At 38.0% G+C, this 24,563-nt stretch overlaps 1 protein-coding gene across 1 annotated transcript in view; it reads left to right on the top strand.

The window, feature by feature from the left end:
* Positions 1-6,210: 6,210 nt before the first annotated feature.
* Positions 6,211-24,563, top strand: part of LOC134654445 (coronin-7) — a 40,278-nt gene continuing 21,925 nt past the window's right edge. Inside the window, exons 1-10 of the mRNA XM_063509890.1 lie at positions 6,211-6,351; positions 6,815-7,192; positions 8,379-8,565; positions 11,648-11,848; positions 12,366-12,587; positions 14,892-15,019; positions 17,614-17,754; positions 19,748-20,200; positions 21,384-21,489; positions 23,463-23,564. Of these exons, the coding sequence (XP_063365960.1) occupies positions 6,884-7,192; positions 8,379-8,565; positions 11,648-11,848; positions 12,366-12,587; positions 14,892-15,019; positions 17,614-17,754; positions 19,748-20,200; positions 21,384-21,489; positions 23,463-23,564 (1,849 nt within the window). The 5' untranslated portion in view covers positions 6,211-6,351; positions 6,815-6,883. The remainder of the gene's footprint in view (positions 6,352-6,814; positions 7,193-8,378; positions 8,566-11,647; positions 11,849-12,365; positions 12,588-14,891; positions 15,020-17,613; positions 17,755-19,747; positions 20,201-21,383; positions 21,490-23,462; positions 23,565-24,563) is intronic.

Here is a 24,563-nt window from a genome sequence, read left to right as displayed (position 1 = left end):
GTATATATCCCAAAAACTAATTGACAGTTCTATTGCCCTTTTATCCAACCAATTTGTCATTTTGGTACAAATAAATTGGCCAATCGATTTTCCGGATGATTTCAAAATGGCGACATCATCTCGAGATTTTTTAAAAATTATTTCTCATACATGTTGTTTAAAATGCAATATTATATTATAAAGAAAAATACGGCCAATCGAACTGTTTTTTGGTACCTACTGGCAATTCCTGAACCTAATTGTAAAGATTTGGTTTAGTTCAGTTAAGGCTCAGTTTCAATGGTCGATAAACAACGTGCGGCGACTGGTGAAACTCATAATGCTATGCAAATGCTATGGGGATCTTCCGCACCCCGCATGCGGGTTCTGTCGACTAATGAAAACAGTTCCCTGCATGCGGGCCCTATGACGTACGTTGTGGTAAACTTCCGTATCCCGCATGCCCTATCGACCAATGAAACTGAGCCTTAACCTTTTCCACGCCGTGTCAAACACAAAAGCCGTCACTCAGACGCCACATCATTGAAGTGTCAAAACTGAAGTTGAACTTTATGTATATATGCACGTAGGTCTATGTTGCTCTGTGGTTTGTGACCGATTAATCGGTCTTTGGCGTTGAACCTACCGTGCGGATATATCGGTCATTGGCGCCCAAAAGGTTAATATCAGTTTAAAGTACGAGAATACCACTGCAGGTGATCGTATTTTGTGAGAAAATCATGGCGAATCAAAGCTGAACGTAATGATTCAGGAAAGTAAAACTTATTGCTCGTATTTAAAGTTCTAATTTGAGCAGCAACTTACTTGAGACTGCGAGGCAGTTTGCGCTGTAAACACATTTTGGCTTTAACTTTTACTTAGCTAAACAAAATTGAACTTTAACTATGAGATGTAAGATTTAATTTCCTAATCACTAAGTTATTCCGTTACTCATGTTACATACCGTATTCTAGTTGCCGAGGTCATTCCAATCTATTTTTAAATTAAGGCATAGTGTTGGTACAATGTCATATCATAAACAAAAATTTTTCATAAATGCTCTGCGAGCGTCTTATAGTCGCGCTTATCGCGGATGACAAGATATAATAACTCGCGGTGTCAGAAAGAGACATATGATATTTTTTGTCATGTCACGCGCGATAAACGCTGTTTATAATGCGGCTGCTTGTATAGATTTAATTGGTATGTCAATTCAGTAGTGGTAGTGTAAGTTGCATATCAAATATTGTAGATTTGACCAAAATACATAGTCTTAGCTTCTTGTGTATACATTAGTATGACTGTATGATAGCTAATAATATATGAAACTCGTTTTTGCTCAATGAGCTCTCTATAAGTTAATCTCATAGTAAAACGTCTAATAACTTCAGTGTAGGGATATTTTAAATGGTTTCATAATAGTGATGGAACTAAGGGCGCAACATTTCATCGGTCATCGCATCCCGGGCGATAGCTCGTAGAGGTGTAATGGCAATGATAAAGAACCCTCGTAGACGTCAGCTGCCGCTCCGTTGGCGGGTTGAAAAAGGCAGCGTATCCTGATTCAGACTTTGTCAGATGATATGATATTACACATCACCCTTAACCACGAGTGCAATTCTGAAATCTGTTCCTGACCCTTGAGATGTGATGTGTTATGTTGTATTTACGTGCATTCTATCAGTTTTTGTAACAAGAGAGTGTATGCAACCCGCGCGGCTTTATCCATCGTGTAAACACAACCTTATATAATGACTTTTTTTAGTCTGCGGTTAAACGGACCAATTTACACGGGCCGTTTGGAATGACACTTTTTATTTACGTTTAAAAATATCTCTGGAAATTAAATATATTAAATGAGCATTACAAAAGGTTTCAAGTGTGACTGATAAGCTAATTAATATAATGTAGACCCATTGCATAATAAATTAATCATTATAAAAATGCAGTTACTTAAATAAATATAATTCGTAGTGATGACATTGTACCTACACTGCCGACTAAAAAATGTTGCAATTTAATTTTGTTTTAATATAAATATTAATTATTGATATCTAGCGTGACCAAGCCTATTACTAGGATAAAAATCAAAGGGAACACGATTTTATCAAGGGGGCAAATAAGGTTGGGAACCCCTGAGGGTCTACCGCTAACATCGAAAACTTTAGAAAAGTTATCCACCTCTTTGTCGCTCGAATCCGCAAGAGCGATAGAGAGGGCAGATAACGATTTTCGATGTTGACAGGAGGCCCCCTGGTTTAGACATAGGGCTGAAATACTATTTTGTAGATTATGGTTATGTTTGAGGTCAAAGTGGATGTAATAGTGATTATGTAACACATAGTAAGGTAAACGTACCAGTGCTCGACATGCTAATGCCCAATAGATGGCAAGATGATAGTACTGGGACCGCGTCGAGCACCAGTACGTTTACCTTATAGTTTGCTTTACTAAAATTAATGAGTACCTACTAAAATAAGGACCCCAAGCACGAAGAATATCATACATTGAACCGCAATTTCCTATCTCTATCGCATGCGCATAATTATATTGCTGTCCTGCCCGCCCAGCGCTCAATGCAACTGTATAAAATTTTTCGTGCTTAGCGTACTTGTTTTAACAATTTCTTTGTTTTAAGCTGTGTCCAGACGAGACAATTTTTCGCCAATCTGATGAAATTGTCCGATAAAATCAGGACGTGCGGACGCAAACGCCAATTTGGCTCGCCGAATTTGACCGCCGATTATGACCGATATTACCGATAAAATGGGGTGCGGACGCAAAAATACCAATTGTTGACGCTAGTATTTTCGTTTTGGAGCATTTTTTTTAACTTAGAGGGCTCAATCGCCATAAATCTTAAATTGGTGATTAAATTGGAGATTGGCGCCAATTATTTTCCTGATCGGTCAATTTGCCCAGATCGTCTGGACTCTACTTTAGAACAAACATGGAACACAGTATAAAGTGCTTGTTTTGTTTTTGTTAGTGTCAAAGACGAGTGACCAATAAAAGACTGCTAATCTTCTGACAGATAACTTGAAAAGCTTATCTAGATGTGTAGATGGCGCTGTCTTTTCTATTGCAGCGCCATCTAGTAAAACTCACTGAGTATTCACGTGGCACTTCAGTCGTTTAAAAAAACATGACATTATTCTTAGATATGCCAAATCCAAACAAGTCACAGACTAGAGACTTTTATTTGGTTCTTAATATGTGGGTTATTTACTAATTTATAATCTGTGGGTTTTAACCTAATTTTGCATGAAGATTAGCACTCTGTAACTGGCCTTTAGTTTTAGATGTAAAGGTTGCATCTTATGGTACGGAGTTATACATAGTACTTAGTTGTATATTTACATTTACTTTGTGCATTTGACAGTGATTACTAAGCTTTATAATAAATATACATTATATGTTAGAAACCAACCGCAAGTAGGTAGTTGTTATACATATTTGTAATTTGAGCATTATTTTACTTTGGCGAATCAGTAGTATTCAAATTTGATCGAAGTCTTTTGACCAGTACACATATTGGGTTTGCGCCAATCTGGTATTAGGTTATCTTGTTGTCTGACTGTTCGTAAACCTTATTACAAAAGGCACAAGGTCCACCGAAGGACAGTTTGTACCAGTGTTGGCCCAAACGTTAATGCAATTCACTATTTTTGACCATTGACCATTATAAATTGAACCGTAAACTGTAATAATCCGTTACAATTTATGCTTCAATTTGTACTGGTTAATGGTCAATTGCAATTAACGTTCGGCCAACACTGGTTTGTACTAGGCATTATATTTAATCTTTCAGGAGTATACTTGGAATACTTTGGTGGTTTAAGTGTTTTATTGTAATTGTAATAAATACTGGGAAAATTAATATATAAGTCCCTATCACAGCTGTGTGGCAGGAACATGCCTGATGGTTATGAGATTTGAGCCCACCAAAGTTTACATTTTAAATCTTTTATTTTCTCAGTGACGTACAGTGTACAGTCACCAGCAATAATATGTTACACAACAAACGCCACATAAATATGTGACGCGCTCTTATTGCACTACAAATAAGATCGTGTCAGATATTTTTGCGGGCTTCGTTGTATAGCATATTATTGCTGGTGATTGTACACACACAGTAAAAAATTGGTTGTATTTTTTATTACTCGTTGGTGTTGCCAGATTAAAACCGCCTTAATTAAAGCAACCGTAAAAAATAAGGACGCGTTCATAGTAGGTTATAAATTACAGCATTATAATTTTAAGCCATAACTTGTTCTATTATTTCCTATGGTTGTTTGTATAAAGGAAGGGCGCTAAGCACGAATCATTTTTAGGGTTCCGTACCTCAAAAGGAAAAAACGGTGTTGAAATTTAGTAACTTTTTATGTTAATTATTTTTGTGCTCCTAATTAGAGATGCGTTAATGCAGTCATTACTTTACTGTTACAGTTTAGAAATCTGTACATAAAAACGCTCGCTTCTTTATCGAACTTCCGGTAATCTCTTTAATGTACAAAAACGGAACCCGACCCCCCCCCCCCCCCTTTATCTCCGAAACTTCTGGGTCTAAAATTTTGAAAAAAAATACACATAATAGTTCTTTACCTATAGATGACAGGAAAACCTATTAGAAATGTGCAGTCAAGCGTGAGTCGGACTTAATGTTGGCCGGTTTTTTTTCTTGCTTAGAGTCCTTCTTTTAGCTGAGAAACTTATAAGATGTATTTTATTATTTATCAATGCCACAAAGTGATTTAGACTATTTTAAAGCTTTAGGAATAGTTATGTATATTAGTTAATTACGCTACAAAATAGTGTTTTAGTGAATTGTTAACTTTAACCTAGGGTTACTGATATATTTATTATAATTGATATTATGCTTGTTTTAGGTGTCTATTTTGGGAATATATGTTTTTTTTTCATCACATAAATTTCTTACTGCACTTACATGTGAGGTTGTTTTTAAATTGTATGTTTAATTGATGTTGACTATGTGCAATACATTTTTTTATGCTGGTAATATTGTTAATGATGGTATGAATAATGTTTTATTGAGATACAGAGATGAGATATTAAATAATAACTGCTAAATATCCAACAAATAGTATGTCTAGTTGACGTGTTACATATGGCACTATACAAATGATGTGTCTGAGATTCTCATTTTACATAAACAACACATGGATGATAGCAGTCTTTATTTTATATTTATCTCTGACCATCAGTATGAACTTCGGACTGGGGTCACTGGAGTATAGTAGATGTGCTTCCTTATGAATTTTATGATTACTTCTACCTGTGACTGTGACAGCTCTTTTGTAGAAATCAAGTTAGAAAATGAAATACTTGACCGAATGAAATATTTAGCCGTTTTATTATAATTATTGGATCTGAAAATACCTATCTTGATGTTTCCTGATAATTATCATTCATTAAATTAAGTCACCAAAGAAACGGAATTATTGTAATACTCGCAATTTAATAAATAAATAATAAAAATGATCACTTTGGATACAATTTTCTTGTTTTATTTATATTTATGATCGATCGAGTGAATCGAATAAGTTGCATACTGGACATTTAGTTACGAGAGTTATCTAAAGAAAGTTTGTTGGAACATACTACCCACATGATACCCACACGAGAGGACACTACAAAGAGTAGTTTAATATATAGGAGACAGAAGGTATACTTGGTCAACCAGAGCGCCTACCGCGAACCACGTTCGACGTGTTGCCTCTCTGTCGCACTTGTAAATTCGTACGTAAGTGTGACAGGGAGGTAACACGTCGAACGTGGTTCGCGGTAGGCCCTCTGATCTTGACAGTAGAAAAAGGCGGCAAATTTGAAAAATGTAGACGCGAAGGGATATCGTCCCATAGAAAATTTGAATTTCGCGCCTTTTTTTATTGACAAGATTTGGTTGACCAGCTATAGCATCCTAATAGGAGATTAACCTATTGACATTGGAAACCGTAACAAGCGTGGAATGAAACGCAAAGTGCTCAGTGTTGTACTAACAACGATTATCGCCGATTCGATACAATCGAATATTTTTTTCTCATTAATTAATTTAAAGAAATTAATCTACACAAAACCATTTTATAAACATTTTTATAAAATTTTCTATATAATGGACTTTACTGAATGATTATGAATTAATTTATACGATGTATTTCAGTTTACAAATAATTAATATCGATTCAAATGACAACCCTTTTGTTTTGACATTGTGTGATTCGATTGTTAGTTTTGTCTTGGGTTCATTTATTGATCGATACGGCACTAACGTCGCTTGAAATGGCCGACGTCTAGGGGGAGTGTCTACTGTTTTCCGGAAATTGGATTTCTTCGTAATTTTTACTCAATAAGGTATCTTGTTTATTTTAACCAATACTCTTATAAATGAACAGAAAGGTGTAATAGTTCAGTGTGTCTGTTTTGCTGAACTTTGATGGTTTCCGGTCGTACTGCCGGGCAAGTATTTCAAAACAAAGGTGTTTATAATAGTTTTTCGTGTCTCTACCCCGTCTTTGCCTCACAGATTGTCTGGTAACAGCAAACAATCATTTGTTATTCGCTCGAGAGCCCCCTTGATCGCAATCGACAGTGTGTTGAAATTTAGTAACTTTTTATGTTAATTATTTTTGTGCTCCTAATTAGAGATGCGTTAATGCAGTCATTACTTTACTGTTACAGTTTAGAAATCTGTACATAAAAACGCTCGCTTCTTTATCGAACTTCCGGTAATCTCTTTAATGTACAGATAAGTAAAAACGATCTTGACCATTAAAGTAATATTAGGAGATGTGTTTGACTTTTTAATTTGTTCCAGCTCTTACCGCCTCTACCGAGGCCAAGAACATTCCAAACAAAAGACTGACTTTACAAAAAGTGGATTAAAATGGCGTGGCGTTTTAAAGCCTCTAAGTATAAAAATGCAGCACCTATTGTGCCTAAGCCCGAGGCATGTATTCGGGACATCTGTGTGGGGTCATATCAGACCTTTGGGAACAATATTTGCGCTTCGGCGTCGTTCATGGCGTTTAACTGGGAGCATGTGGGGTCAAGTATGGCAGTGCTGCCATTGGATGATTGCGGGAGGAAGAGCAAGACAATGCCACTGCTGCATGCACACTCGGACACAATCACTGATATGGAATTCTCGCCGTTCCATGATGGTTTGCTGCTCACTGGATCTCAGGACTCTTTAGTAAGTCAATTAGTCAAATCAACCTTTTTGTAAAACTGAGCGTAGTTTGAGGGCTGTTTAGCATCTTAAGTTATACTAAAAACTTGCTACTTATTAGTTTTTAAACATTTTTAATAAATTGGTTCACTTGACCAAGCAGAGATTCCTATTTTGTGACTTCTATTTATTTAATATGCAGAGCTTACATTTTTAACTATTATTTTATACAATTTAAGATAACTACAGATATTCATATGAAATCACTTTTGTAATTTCCAACATACTAAAATAAATACTGTGCCCTTATGGGTGCAATCCCTGATGGTTGAATATCCTAGTATAAAAGCCCCTCCGGCTTCTTCCCAGTTACCAAAGTGAATTTCCTGCTCATAGCAAGGAAAATGTCCTTATATGGAATAATACAATTATCTTATTTTCTATAATTGTGGAATTTACTATGAAACTCAAAATACTTCCTCATACTCAAAATAGTTCAACAATAATCCAAATGACAATACCATTTGTATCATTGATTGATAAGATGATAAGTCACTGATAAGATAATATCACATCTATTGATAAATTATCTCAGAATAAGATATAATATCTCAGAATATGGTAATGGTTGTTTTAAGAACTGAAATTCAATATCTTTTCATATGAGCCTTATGTAGTTCTATTGCTTCGTCATTGGTTTGACAATTTCCTGGTCTATCTACAAATGACGTGTGACATATTGTATAGCAGGCATATCCATAAACATGTAGATTTGTTGAATAATTTTACGGTTTAGACTCACTTGTTTTAAGTCACTCGCGCATGTAACATGTCGCGCGAGTGACTTAAAACAAGTGAGTCTAAACCGTAAAATTATTCAATGTTAGCATGTCTCACAACAGTTTAAATTCGATGTAGATTTGTCTATGTTTAGTGTTAAGGCAGTGTTGTGACTGCACATTTTCTATTTATTATCTTAAAGATTGCTGTCTTAACACATTCATTGCCACCTAGCCAAACAAGACATCCGCGCCAGGTCACAATAATTTCTTCATATAAAGCTGTAGTACCACGATCCCGACTATCGGGTCATCTGGCCTGGGAACGAAATCATTCGGCACTGAATGTGTTAAAAAATATATCCTCCAGACAACTTGTGTAATTCCTAATTTTATTTTCAAACACTCATCTTTCCATTCCTTTGTTACAGGTAAAAGTATGGCACATTCCTCCAGAGGGTTTGAAAGAGTCCCTCTCCAACCCGGAGTGTACGCTGTCGCAAAAGCAGCGGCGTGTGGAGAATGTTGGCTTCCATCCGGTGGCTGACGGGCTGATCCATGTGGCTTCGGGCCATGAGTTGGCTCTATGGGATTTGACTAAGCAGAAGGAAGCTTTTGGTGAGTTTATAGTTCTTTGTTTAAGGGTTGTGTATTCAGTCGAATCAGGTACCATAACTGTGGTGCAAAATTAACTTGAATACCTATCTACATTCAGAGGCTAGGGCTAGACTATTATTTGAATGTCGTAGTTCTATGGCAACATATTTTTGTAAATGGAATAACAAAATCAAAAAGAACATTTTGTATTTATCCTCTAGACGTTTTGTATTTAGACGTCAAACCTTGCCAATAAAAATTCAATTCTGATTTGTCAAAATAAAGATTCAAATTAGAATGGAACAGGAGACCTTTTATACTTAATTTCGTATTGAACTTGTGGATCAAAGTTGTAGTACTAGATTTTTGAAATAATTTAAGAGTGCCAAAACCAGTTTCATTACTCCAGGCAAAGGTGCTGTTCATAAATTACGTCATCTATTTTTTGACCTCCCGCCCTAAAATCATCCAAAAATCATGCTTCGAATGACCCCGTTTCGTAAACGAAAACGGAAACGGTCCAAAGCAGCAATTTATGATACATCCAATATTAATTTTATGACACATTCATGTGATCGATAAACTTTCGTGAGACATATTTTAAACTGTTTAGACGACAACGGTTATAGGTATTCGCGGGCTTGGTTTCCGCAACTCGACGCCATATTGTTGCGCCTATTTTGCGTGATGGGTTGGCGGCACTATTCCTGCCAACCCAGCTCTACCAGGAAGCCTAGCAGACCCTTGACGTTGCCGACGACTTCTGGGAGCGACCCCGGTGAGCCGAGGTGTTGTGCCCGGTATTCTGCCACCCCTGGGCATTCGAGAATGACGTGGGCGGCTGTCTCCTCTGCCTCCATGCACGCCCTGCAGAGGGGGCTATCTGTAACACGTAGGGTTAGTAGGTGTTTGTTAAATGAGGCGTGGCCGGTTATGGCCCTAACTACCTAACCTACGACAACGGTTTCACTCACTTGAATTTTTAGTCGCTATTGGCGACATGTTTCGGGCCCTTTGGGGGTCCTTCTTCAGGCTCGAGCGCTCGCGGCGACTACATTCATGTGACGTAACAACAAATCCACCTCCCTTAATTCCGTTAACTAATTGATTGTATTTACTTTGTAGGAGATATCTAACTGAGAAAGTCTACAGGGCCGGCAATACGCAAAATTTAAGAAATAAACATTTAATAGTTGTATAAGCGTGGTTGTTGAACTATATATGGTTGTGTCCAAATAATTATTTATTTAAATAATAGCAGTATTTAATTTGATATAGGTAACAAAATAGGAAATAGGAACACAACACACCAACACCACACATAACACAGTTACATGTCAACCAAATGTTCGATTTATGAAATCGTCGCCGGATTTAATAAGAAATGCGATATATCGTTGTTTGTATAGTCATGTGCAAAAATATGGGTGCATACAACTTACTCAAAAATATGTCCCATAGTTATATGAGTGCACCCATATTTTTACATTTGACTTACATGAACCATTTTTTTTTAAATCTTAATTTTTAAAGGGGTTTTGTCACACAGTGCATGACTATGTCACCCCTGTAGTGAGATCAAGTAACAATGTAGTAGTGTAGCATTACTTACACCACTACATTATTTTTAGGTATAGGTTGCACATCATCCTGGCCTCGTTATTCATCCTGGCATCATTATTTTGAATCATACATGGTAGGCGTCACACAAATAATCCACACATCACATCACATTGATAAGGTATTAGTCCCAAGTTCCGTAAGACGGGCATTCTCTCCGAGAACAATTGAATGTTGAAGACTTTGTCGTTGGCCGGAAGTACAGTCGTTTCCGGCGGTCTGACCCGGCCCGATAAGGAACACGACACGATACAGTCATGCTTTCACTTTTTGTATTGGCGAATTACGAGTAAATACTGATAAATACTCTACTGTCCTAATTTGAAGATATTATAAAGGTGAATACGGCTTAAAACGCTTTAATGCCGTATATACAGAGTGCTTCCTGTAACAGGAGCAATAAATTAAACTAAAGGCTGTACTCCTCAAACTGACCAACATTTGTTCAGCAACTTTTAAAAATTATGAATCCTTTAGACTTCCTCTTTTTCATACAAAATAAATATTGCCTTCAATGTACGCTGACATCAGTGTGTTTGACGTTGCTTGTCACGCTTTAAACATAACAACATTTGCAATACATTGCGTTTTAGAATAAACTTTAAAGTGTAATAAAAATCAAAACATGAGTTATTTTCAAAAGTTGCTGAACAAATGTTGGTCAGTTTGAGGAGTACAGCCTTTAGTTTAATTTATTGCTCCTGTTACAGGAAGCATCCTGTATAGTTGGCCAAACAAATTCGTCAGTCAGTAAGAACCAGGAAAACTATACTCATACTTTTCTTTTGGGTGCTAGTACAAGTGTAAGACAAAGATAGTATGATTCTATCTGTCTATGTTTGAAATGAGACAGTCCTTAGACAAACTATACCTACGCGTATCCTAAATCTCGTGACCAAGGAATTTAATTTCCGTACCATTTCGTGCGTTGTCACAGTGACAATCAATATGAACGTCGCTATACGCATACTACGAGCATTATTATATTGCTCTCCCGCTCGCACAGTAGCATGGACCGCCGGTATCATCGGCGTGCGCTAGAGATAGGAACAGCCGGCCTAGCCAAGCTGACAATCGCTATCGCTTCGACAACGAAACGCTTTGTGTCTCTCTAGAGTCTGGCTAATGAAAGTTGAGCCTGGGATTTATTTAAAACTTTTTATATGGCAACTTTTTTTCCTATCAAATAAGCTGTCAGTTTCAAGCTGTCATTTAATTTCATAGTAATTTTATTGCCAGGTGCGGTTTTTATTGAAATTCCCGCGTTATTCAGGCTCAACTTTCATTAGCCAGACTCTATCACTCTTCCATATTAGTGCGACAGTGACAGTTGCGTTTCGATCGCTACGTAGCGTAAGCGATTGTTACGTTGGCTACGCGGCCTGGCCGGTCAATGTACGGAATTCTTCGTGTTTATCGTCCTTACTTCAGTCGTGACTTTTATAAAAGAGTTTTGTTTTATTTGTATGGTTTATTATCTCAGTAAACCGAGACCACGGCGACGTGATCCAATCCACATCATGGAAGAAGGACGGGCGTCTCATGGCGACCTCGTGCAAAGACAGAAAGGTCCGCATAGTGGACCCTAGAGCGGCCTCGGCCGTGTTGGACGCGGCCTCTAGCCACCATGGCATCAAGGACAGCAGGGTCGTTTGGCTGGACCAAGACCGAATTTTGACCACTGGTAAGTATTAAGACATAGTCTTTAAGGTGATTAGGTTAAGTTAGCCATGGGACTGAAAATGAAAAAAAAAGGTGCAAATATATATAATTATATTCCATCTTGGGCGACATTTAACTGCTGTTTCTTGGGCTCCTAGGGCTTGTTCATAAATTACGTCATCTATTTTTGACGATTTTTGGCCCCAAACGCCTTGCACAAATTCGCAAATTTAAGGTAAAGTAAAGGCAATTTACTAAAAAAAAACCTTAAGCAAACATCTTAACCTTTTAACCGCCAGCAATTTTTGATCGAGCGTGCTCGTGTCGCCACCGACAGTAATTGTACCACGCAGAGTAAGGTTGGCATAGTTGCGGGAGTTATAAATGTGCTGTAAAAACCAAATCAGATCTTTGTCTTATTTATCAGACTGTGGCGAAATGAGCTGGAGATGTAATGTCTTATATATCCGACTCTGGCGGTTAAAGGGTTAAACAAATTAAAGTCATATTCGATTCTCAAAATGTGCTATTATTTCCAGGCTTCGACGCAGCCCGCCTCCGTCAGATCATGATACGCGACGTTCGAAACCTCTCTCAAACTCAGAAAACACTGGAACTGGACTGTTCCACCGGGATTCTGATGCCTCTCTTCGATCCTGACACTAACATGCTCTTCCTCGCTGGGAAGGGAGACACCACCATATTGTACATGGAGGTTACCGACAGAGACCCATTCCTCATTGAGGGATTGAGGCATTCTGGTGAGTCGATACCGAGTATATGACCATATCATCATCTTCCTCGGGTTGTCCCGGCATTTTGCCACGGCTCATGGGAGCCTGGGGTCCGCTTGGCAACTAATCCCAGTTATTGGCGTGGGCACTAGTTTTTACGAAAGCGACTGCCATCTGACCTTCCAACCCAGAGGGTAAACTAGGCCCGTATTGGGATTAGTCCGGTTTCCTCACGATGTTTTCCTTCACCGAAAAGCGACTGGTAAATATCAAATGATATTTCGTACATAAGTTCCGAAAAACTCATTGGTACGAGCCGGGGTTCGAACCCGCGACCTCCGGATTGCAAGTCACACGCTCTTACCGCTAGGCCACCAGCGGTTTCTTTTTTCCACATAGGTACTAGAATTAATTTTGTATTACGCAGAAACATCTGCGAACGATGCTATTAAGCTTCCAAATAAATTAAAAGTGGAAAATTCTTTGTCTTGGGTGGGACTTGAACCCACAACCACTGGATCACTAGTACAGTGCTCTGCCATCTGAGCTACCAAGACATACTACATAGACATAGATATACTAGAATGCCAAGTGCAAAAATTGATAGCCGTAAATTTGACACCAAGTCGAAATAACCCATAAAATGTTATTCTAGTGTTCATAATAATATTTGTCATACTACTATTCAGTCCACCTCAGTACTTTTTGTACCGAGACTGACTGAAATAGCAAGACACGTTCGTATTACGTTAATTTATATAGATTACGAAGAGTGCTAATGTCATAAAATAGTTTTTCTACTCCCGTACTTTTATTTGTCATCTAAAGGGTGCACCTTTAAACCAGGGATGTTGCGGATGCCGATTTTTATAAATCCGCGGATGCGGATGCGGATTTTTAAAGGCTCACATCCGCGGATGCGGATGCGGATGTCAAGATAGTACCATAAACGTCAAATATTACATTTTAGTAATTTTTATTTCAAAAACCGGCCAAGTGCCAGTCGGATTCGCGTTCCAAGGGTTCCGTACATTAAGTCCCACTCACGCTTGACTGCTCATTTCTAATAGGTTTTTTTGGTTAATGACTAAATTACCTAGCAGTCTAGCACTTACGCCCATGCTAAGACGTTCCTGTACCGACCTGTTTCACATCCGCATCCGCATTAAATCCGCATCGATTTTATGCGGATGCGGATGCGGATGCGGATGCGGATGTTGAAAATAATGCGGAAGTTCCGCGGTTGCGGATGCGGATGCGGATATTCGCAACATCCCTGCTTTAAACCCCTACTTTATAGTTGTCAAGACAAGTCTTTAGTCTATTCCCCAAAAAAGAATTTGTGCATGCACGCAGTATCCTTTTGGCGATTTTACGATACTTCGTGTAATGACCACTTAAAAAATATTGAATGAAATACAGTGTTGTCAACCTTATTTTAAATGTCATTTCTGACAAATAAGTGAACCATAGACATGTTTTTTTTTCATATTCATTCATTCTTTTCCCGCCCTTACCGTCCATTTTGAATTAAAAATGTTTGTTAAATTTACAATTTTATTTCAAAGTAAGAGCTTGGTCGTAGAAAAAGTATTGTATGCAACGTTGTTTAACTGAGTCAAAAAATAGTCGTGGCGTCTTTATTAACAATTTTCGGCTTCGCCTCAAATTGTTACTCACGCCACTCGCCTTTTTAGGGTTCCGGAGCCAAATGGCAAAAAACGGAACCCTTATAGATTCGTCATGCCTGTCTGTCTGTCCGTCTGTCTGTCCGTCTGTCTGTCCGTCCGTATGTCACAGCCACTTTTCTCCGAAACTATAAGAACTATACTGTTGAAACTTGGTAAGTAGATGTATTCTGTGAACCGCATTAAGATTTTCACACAAAAATAGAAAAAAAACAATAAATTTTTGGGGTTCCCCATACTTCGAACTGAAACTCAAAAATTTTTTTTTCATCAAACCCATACGTGTGGGGTATCTATGGATAGGTCTTCAAAAATGATATTGAGGTTTCTAATATCATTTTTTTCTAAACTGAATAGTTTGCGCGAGAGACACTTCCAAAGTGGTAAAATGTGTGTCCCCCCCCTGTAACTTCTAAAATAAGAGAATGATAAAACTAAAAAAAATATATGATGTACATTACCATTTAAACTTCCACCGAAAATTGGTTTGAACGAGATCTAGTAAGTAGTTTTTTTTTATACGTCATAAATCGCCTAAATACGGAACCCTTCATGGGCGAGTCCTACTCGCACTTGGCCGCTTTTTTGACCTCTCTTAAACAACGGTTGCATAAAATACTAAAATAACTATATTTTTCGACAGGCGAGCAGACGAAAGGCGCTTGCCTCGTCCCGAAGCGGGCTCTCAGGGTCATGGACGGCGAAGTCAACCGAGTGCTGCAGCTGACGGGCTCTAGTGTGGTGCCTATCATGTACCAGGTGCCAAGAAAGGTGAGATTAAAGGCTGATTTAGACGGCGCGCGAACTCGCATGCGATTTTAGTTACATTGCGGACTGTTGGTTACGTCCAGGGATGTTGCGAATATCCGCATCCGCAACCGCGGAACTTCCGCATTATTTTCAACATCCGCATCCGCATCCGCATAAAATCGATGCGGATTTAATGCGGATGCGGATGTGGAACAGGTCGGTACAGGAACGTCTTAGCATCGGCGTAAGTGCTAGACTGCTAGGTAATTTAGTCATAGTCAAAACCTATTAGAAATGAGCAGTCAAGCGTGAGTGGGACTTGATGTACGGAGCCCTTGGAACGCGAGTCCGACTCGCACTTGGCCGGTTTTTTGAAATAAAAATTACTAAAATGTAATATTTGTCGTTTTTTATGGTACTATCTTGACATCCGCATCCGCATCCGCATCCGCGGATGTGAGCCTTTAAAAATCCGCATCCGCATCCGCATCCGCGGTTGTCAAAAAATCGGCATCCGCAACATCCCTGGTTACGTCCAATTCAACCGACCGATCAAAACCCGCAATGTAATGAAACTCGCATGCGACTTCTCGCATCGTCTAAATGAGCCCTAACAATCGAGACACAAGCAATAACTAAACGTAGGTGGCGCTTTCGACGGTGGTAACTGGTAACCATAGATGGTAGGATCCTATAGATGTCCTATACGCGTGCGTCCGTGAGGGACAAAACATACGCAATGCGACACTATGATTGGTCGAATTTATTTGTTGCCCACCATAATCTATACTAAATTTACGGTGGGGTATAAAAAAAGTGAGACTGTGACAAGGACAAACAATAATAGCGCTTTCGCTGCTACTCCTACTAAAAGATACATAAGACTATCCCGTTCGGTCATTTCCCCCACCCCTCATGCCTGATCCAGTTATACTGGATTCATGATTTGACAGCTGGTCACAGCCACTTATAGATAATGTTCCTGTACCATTGTTAGTACATTTCTTGTATAGAGTTCGACAATGCCATAGACAATCATATTGACGGTGACTTTTCCCATTGAAACAACCTCATATTTCCTGAGAATTGGTTATGATTTATGACTAGGTACTTCGAAATCTTTCTAGGGTATTGGATAATGATGATATTGATAGTGTATTAAAAGTTGGAACAAAGTCGCTTTCCTCTGTCTGTCCCTATGTATGCTTAGATCTTTAAAACTACGCAACGGATTTTGGTGCGGTTTTTAGGGTTCCGTACCCAAAGGGTAAAAACGGTACCCTATTACTAAGACTCCGCTGTCCGTCCGTCCGTCCGTCTGTCATTAGGCTGTATCTCACGAACCGTGATAGCTAGACAGTTGAAATTTTCACAGATGATGTATTTCTGTTGCCGCTATAACAACAAATACTATAAAAAAACAGAATAAAATAAAGATTTAAGTGGGGCTCCCATACAACAAACGTGATTTTTGACCGAAGTTAAGCAACGTCGGGCGGGGTCAGTACTTGGATGGGTGACCGTTTTTTTGCTTGTTTTGCTCTATTTTTTATTGATGGTGCGGAACCCTCCGTGCGCGAGTCCGACTCGCACTTGGCCGGTTTTTATTTTTAATAGACAGAGTGATTCAAGAGGAAGGTTTATGTATAATTTGTTAACCCGTGCAAAGCAGGGGCGGGTCGCTAGTTGAAAATAAAGATAAAAGATTGTTTATTCAAGTTATATTACAATGCGCTTATGAACGTCAAATACAAATAAAACTACACCGGCATCCAACCTGTTTAGAATAAAATTCGTTTTAAATAAGGGAAGTTTCAACATCATGTTTAGGAACATTGTAATAGTACATTACTGCAGACGCCGGGAAAGAAGGGCTTGCCGGGTGAGTAGGTATAGCCGGCCGACCGTAGGGAGGCCGGATAGTGATACGAAGCCGGCAAGACCTTTTCACGGCTAGGCATGTATAGTGCTTTTCTCAAACATGCAATGAAATAAAAAATACACCACTCAAAAAAAACAAATTTAAATCTTTATAATAAAAATCCAACTTCACAACAAAAGGTTTTTAATTTTCCTTCCAATCCCGCCATAATTGTTTTTTTTTACGGAAGTCGTCCGTATTTTGCGGGTGTTCTAATAGACCTTATTAGGGCCATTATACACAATCTGATAATAAGAATCTCAATTTCTATAAATAAAATAAATGCAGAGGATTTTAAATATTGTCTATGGTCTCTGGTGACTTACGTATAGACACAATTTTAAATTTATTCATCAACACATTGAATCATACAGATTCGTATTCTTAATATCAGTACGTTCGTGTATAACAGGCGTTAACACGGATATTTTGGTCCGATAACCATTCGTTCACTAAAAATATTAAAAAAAAAATTAAACAGCCGTGTTTAGCCTGTTCACGGACACAGACCCCATGTTTACATTAGAATTAAAAAAAAATTACTTCCCGGCCTAGGCCTTCAATTTCGTATGAAATTCCTTTACAGTTCTCTGGAGTTGCTCCGCCCTAAACGTGATACTTCGAAGCCTGATATGACGCCCGGAGCGACGACATTTCATTGCATGTTTGAGAAAATACATTTCCGTTTCCGCAGAGCTACCGCGATTACCATGCCGACCTGTACCCGGACACGGCAGGCTCCGTGACGTACCTCAGCGCGCCCATGTGGCTCGACAACCAGGACCATCCCGTCCCCAACATCTCTCTGCATCCGGATGCTAACAATTGCACACAGGTAAATACCATGTACCATGTCTGACACACCAACGTTTGTGATGTATGTACTAATATTTAACACTCAAAAGTCTAAACTGACTGGCGGATCTAATTGCAAAAAGGTTCATGCATTTGCATTGCCAATTAAGAGTGGACGATGGCATAGAGAAAAAAATACATAGAGTGCTCACTCCATACATCAGTTTTAGTACCAAAAAGACTATTAGCATCTAGCATCGAGTAGCGGAACTATCAGTACTGCTACTTGACAATAGATGTACCACCGACCGGAAAGTCTTATCTCAACAGCATAAGACTTTCCGGTCGGTGCTACATCTATTGTCAAGTAGCAGTACTGATAGTTCCGCTACTCGAGGCTAGATGTAGACACTGAAATTAATAGTCTGAACTGATGTATGGAGTGAGCACTCTATGTATTTTTTTCTCTATGACGATGGTATCTCAGTGCCATATGTGGCTTGACAAACAAGACCGTCTCGTCCCCAAAATCTCTGTATCCGGATGGGGGTCCTTTTGTTTCCCATAGAGTTTTAAGTCATAATGTATTGTTTGTCATATTATCATTAGTCCTGAAACTTTTAACTTTTCAGAATTTTCGTAAGGTTATCCTAGAGATAGGTTAGGTTTGTTTTATGGCAATCCTGAAAAGTGACGCGCTTCCGCTCCCTTTTAGTGGGCCAAAAGTGAGGTTTTACGGCGCGGAAATGTTTTACACTAGCCAAAAATGAAGTAAAACTGTAAACACAAACTATTTTAACATTCCTAAGCACATTTAGAGCTTTCTATCTTAATTCATAGTTTTGTAACTATTTTACAACAAACGAAGTTAAAAACACAGGAGATCATTCCCACACCCAAATCCCCGTGTTATATTTATTAGTTTTATTACATTAGGGGTCTCCAAAGTTTAGTCTAGTAAAGTGTCTGACGGTTGTGAAAACGGTATTATGGAATAAACAATATATGTGTGTATGTTTTTTTACTAACTTTTGAGTTGCTATGGCAGTCTTAGTATAGTTATGTTGAAATTTAGAAATGTTATATCCATTTACAATTTTGTATTCATAATTTATGACATATGACTTGGTGCATGTTTTTTTATTGCGGTTTGATGTGGGTTTATGACACGCGGGACTAGGTTGTAAAATAATTTATTTTATTGATTGTTTTTGACCAATTACTATGTATTGTTTTAATTATAAACAAAATACTGGTGACTGATGTGCGTTGTACACAATTATTAATATTATTATATTATTCTTGTGTTGTGTGGTGTTGTGTTGTTTTGTTTGTAGTTGGGTTAGTTTAGTGTTGATTAAATGCGTAAGTAATTTATTTTTATTTTCTTTTTAATTTTTTAACGCTTGCGATACATTGCTTTACATTTTATTTTGATTGATTTGGTTATTTTACATAATTATGTATATGCAAATTGCTAAATATTTTTATAACATACACAAAGCTGCATACAGGGAGTTAAATAACTGTTACTTGACATCTTATTTGCCTTGAATCATGTATGCATTTAGGGTGTTTTTTTAATGTTCAGCCTACTTTATGAGGTAAAAAAATATGGTTGTCTGTAAAGTCCGTTTACGGACGATAATTTTGCGTAATAACGTCACAAGAAAACATTGATGAAAAATTGCATACTTTTATACGTTACCAAGGAGATCACAACGTTACCATGGAGATCTGTCCACAACGAACCACTTTTTCGTGCATGCTACCGGTGTTCATCGATGTATAAGACGTTATCACGTCAAAATATCATCTTTAACAACTATATTACGAATAACCCCAAAATCACAAAATTCACCACAAATTACGCAATTGGTATCAAAATTAAAAGCCGTTGCATGGCTTAAATGTTGGAAAAACACTGAGTAACTCGAGTATTTAGATCTGTACTTTTATCGCGACACAAGTGTTAAAAACATCGTCTATTATTTAAGCCTTTTATACAAAAGATTTCTTATAAACCTTTTTAGATCCACCGCGGAAACCTAGAAGAACTAGTCAACTCCATCCTCGCCATGCCTCCGCCCAAAAAGGCAGAAGCCCAAAAAGCCACAACTCCAGTCATCACCCAAGAAGACCCGAAGCCTAAACCCGCACCCGAACCGAAAGACGAAGACCGCATCGACTTCGTTAACGTTAAAGACTTAATCAAAGGCATGGAAGTGAAAAAGGAAAATGGCTTCCATAAGAAATTAGATAACGGGGCCAACGGCCATGACGAAGATGAAGGAAAGATTCTAGAAAAAACTGAAAGCACTGACTCGGAAACGTGTCTGTCTAGAAGCAATAGCTATGTCAATGGGACTCCAGTCCAAGCTCCTAAGCCGTTGCCTAGGTCGTCTATTTCGGAGCCGTCTGGCGATGACAGTGAGGCGCCTAAGCCTAAGCCTAGGACTACGGCGGTACCTATTTCGGGTTATAAGGTATATAATGTGTAGTTGGTGTTATTTTATTTTGAGTTTTGCTTTTAGAGAAATGTAGAGTTATGAGAAGCCAATTAAACAGAAATTACCTGATTTGATAATGTGCCATTTGGTATTTTTGAAACGAAGTAGCATATTGTCGCGGTAGGTATTTAGTGGGTATTATTTTTTAGGGAAAAATATTTTATTTCATATTTTTTCTAAGACCTGTTTTAGATATGTTTTTTGTTTTGTTTTATTTCTATGTTTAAGCAATCCTACCTAAAATATAAAATGCATGCACGGCATTGCACGGTAATAGAAGGTAAGGTCTCATTGACCTTGACACGAAACGTCAGTTACGTAAATCCCGGCCGAAACCCTCCTATAATTATACTTACAATAATTCCGGTCAACTATACTGCCCCACCCGCGATAAGAGTTTTTTAAAAGTAAGTTCTGGTTTGCCAGCCATATCAGAGTTCACGCTCGTAATTAGCTAGGGGCGCCGTTGCCGATTACGGCATGGATAGGATAGATATTCTTTATTTATTATTTAAATAAACACAAGTATAAGTTTACAGCTCTAAATATGCCAAAACACTTATACTGCTAATACATAGTCTTATACATAACTATCCCTAGGAACATATATATACATATGTATATCCTCCTAAGGCCCAACGAAAAATTGAGTATGTAGTCAGTACGGCCCGTAGAACTACCAGTAGTACTATTGTTTTATACTCATTCAGACCCAAGTACGACTTTTTTTAAATGTTATTGTACTTATATACAGCACCTTGTACAGCACTTTGATTTTTTTTACGAACTTGTTAGAGGGCTCACAGACAAAACAAAACAGTCCTTTAGAAGTTCGTACACGCCAATTTCGAAATTTAAAAACAAAATGATGGGTTTTCTATTAAGTCCTACTGGTAGGACCGTGGTACGCTATGACTACTCAATTGTTGTAGGAGCTGGGTCTGAATAAGAAAGTTAGTAAGTACTATGGGTAGGACCTTGGGCCTTAGGAGGATATATTATTGTTATTTCGCTGTGCTCAAAAGCCGTAACTATATTCCCCTTTGAATGAAGGTTCACGAAATATAAATGGAGCCGATCTCTCGAACAAGTTTGAACAAGATCGGCTCACGTTATATTTGATATTTCGTCATCTTTACATTACCAATGGTATTTGCAGCCTCGCCTCGGCCCGAAGCCGTTCTCAGCGTCCGGCAGCGAGGAATTCTCATTCGACAAGGTCTTCTCTGTGCCGGTTGTGCCCGGCGTGCCCAAATCTGACTCGGGTAAGTTAATATCGTCAGGTGACAAGCAAAACTCACTAATCACTAATAGTACATTATTGCAGAGGCCGGGAAAGGGCAATTCGTGGATGAATTTCGATTTCCGCTTCGCGTCGTCCGACAAAGAAGACGAATCCACGAATTGCTATTCCTGCCGAGGCATATATCGTGCTTTTCTCCAAACATGCGAGGAAATAAGGTAAAATAATAATTATTTTCTCCAATATGCTCGGAAATGTTCAACTTATTGTAGCAAAAATAGTACAGGAAGTTCTACGTTATTGTCAAACTCTAATTTAAAAAAATCAAACTATCGCTGTCCTGTTCTAGCGGACGGGAATGAAAAAAACACTACAGTAATAACTTATTACTGTAGTGTTTTTTACTTTTTAAAAATAAAAAACGCAAACAGCCAATTATTAAAGCCGCGAGCCGCGTCTACACGACCCGATCAGCTATCATTTCAAGCTATAGGATAGAGTGAGATAGTAAGATAAACGACCTTACTTGTCTCGTCCTTACAAGACCGTTGTACTCGTGTATGATCGTGCGAATACTGCTTAATAAAATCAAAGATTATTTTTATATTTTTTTAAGGATCTCATCCGTGTAGACTTGACGTGAGAGACAAAATAGTCGCGGCGACAAAAGTTGCCCGTGCGCGCATACCCAAAGTTTATATAGTTTGTCAAAGGACTTTCTCATTTCAAACATAGACAGAGATAATCATACTATCTTTGTCTTACACTAGTACTAGTACCCAAAAGAAAAGGATGGGTATAGTTTTCCTGGTTCTTACTGACTGACAAATTGGTTTGACCAACTATATTGCACAATTATATTGAATGAACGAATATTGAATGGTACTGAATGGCAGAATAACTTTGTGCCCTTAACTTTTAACAATTAATTTTAGAGGGAAATTGTTTTTGACATTTTTGATGTGAAGGTTCGATTTGAGTCATGCTTGATGCTTAAATAATTATTATTTTACCTTATTTCCTCGCATGTTTGGAGAAAAGCACTATATATACCTCGGCAGGAATAGCAATTCGTGGATTCGTCTTCTTTGTCGGACTCCGCTTCGCGTCGTCCGACAAAATCGAAACTCATCCACGACTTGCCCTTTCCCGGCCTCTGCAATAATGTACTATTCCCTAATTAATTTTAAAAAGTTAAAGGCACAAACTTATTCTGCCATTCAGTACCGTCCAATATTCGTTCTTTCAATATATATAGTTGGTCAAACCAAATTGTCAGTAAATAGGAACAAAAAAAAACTATACTAATGTCTTTTGGGTGCTAGTACTAGTGTAAGAAAAAGATAGTATGTTTCTCTCTGTCTATGTTTGAAATGAGACAGTCCTTGGACAAACTATGTACCTACTCTTTGTCAGTAGAAGCAGACGGCAACTTTAAAAAATGTTGGCGCGAAGGGTTGATCACCCTTACAAAATTTGTATTTCGGGTTTTTTTACTGCCTAGTTTGGTGTGTTTGAGTATAATATTATCATATTCAAGAATCAAGATAACTTTACTACGACCATGAAGAAGTCGTTGAAGAGACGTCACACCGTCTGCGTGTCGTTTGCGTGCGGTTCGTTGTGACGTTTCTAATGAGGAATCAAACATTACAACTTTTACATGAGCTATGGGTAGTATTCCACCTGTCCAATATTATTGAAATAGAAATTATTTGGTGTAAAACATAAAACTTAACCTAATACATCTTATTCTAATATATTCTAACACCAAAATCTATGCCACTCAGCATATGCCGATGTCTAAGGTACTTAGCCATGGCGCTTTCAGGGCAACCAGGGAAAAATAAAATGAAAATAAAAATAAAAGAAAACCAAGCTAACATGTGGAAGAAAGTGAATTTAAACTCTCTCATTAAGCAAAATGTGAGACGCAACGCAATACACACCCTATTCTACACACACGTATCCACAAAACTGTGTTTTATTTTGCAGCAACTTCGCCTTTGACTCAAGCGGCCTCCACGCCTGTGGGCAAAGACGGAGAAAAGGACAAATCCCTGTCTCCTACCAGCGACGTTGAAATTCCACCCAAAGGTAAAAAAAACTACACAAGTTTACAAATTTAAATCTTAATAGGTATCTATGTTTGCAATAAAGTCCAAATGAGGTTGACTGATACTATGACGATGGTTGACAGGTAGAGAATGCCTCAAGGCGTTGAGTCCGCCATTTGTACTCTTTTCGTGTAAATTTGTGCAATAAAGTTTAAATAAATAAATACTATAGTTATAGTTCGTTTTTTTAGCATTAGAAAGAAGGTAAGCGATCTTGACATGTCTTTTTATTGAAAAACGCTTTTTAAAATCAGTAACTTATACTTATGAAAGCAGAAGAATATAAATGATCGTATTAGATTCATAATTGTTACATATTTGCCGTGACATATTATTAAAACATGTTTTTCAATTAAAAGACACATCAAGATTGTTTACCTTTTTTCTAATGCTAAATAAACGAATTATTATTCGCAAGAATGCAGTAAAATCATTATTGTACACCGGCCTAGCGATGCTCGTAACCAATCAAATCTTTTCTAATTAGAAAGTATGCCTTTAACTGGTCACTGAATTTGATTTTCTAATCAGGTCCCGTAGCCAACATGCCAACCGCTAACGGTCCGTAGCGAACGATACGCAACTGTCACTGTCGCACTAATAAGGAAGAGTGATAGAGAGACAATAGTTATTTGTACAACAAGAGATCAAAGTTTGATATTTCTTCGAGTGCTTATTTTGAGTCCCGTGCAAGCGAAAGATTCTATAATAGATTCACGAGCGTAGCGAGTGAATCTAATTTAGAATCTTGAGCGTAGTAAGGGACTCAAAAGCGCACGAGATGTAAATAACTTTGATCTCGTGTAGTACACAACATTTTTCACCTCAGCAGTGAGAACATATTAGAGAACCCGAAAAATGTATTCCTTCTTCATCACTTACCTATTCACTCATGTTTTCTTAATATACCAACAATTAAATTTTCACCTCAGCAGCTCGAACAAGGGTACTTTGCTACTTAAAAACAGTGAGCAAAATC

This window comes from Cydia amplana, chromosome 15 (genome assembly GCF_948474715.1).
Source record: "Cydia amplana chromosome 15, ilCydAmpl1.1, whole genome shotgun sequence".
NCBI lineage: Eukaryota > Metazoa > Arthropoda > Insecta > Lepidoptera > Tortricidae > Cydia > Cydia amplana.
The sequence above is the reverse complement of the archived record's forward strand: the minus strand, read 5'-3'. Positions and strand labels throughout refer to the sequence as shown.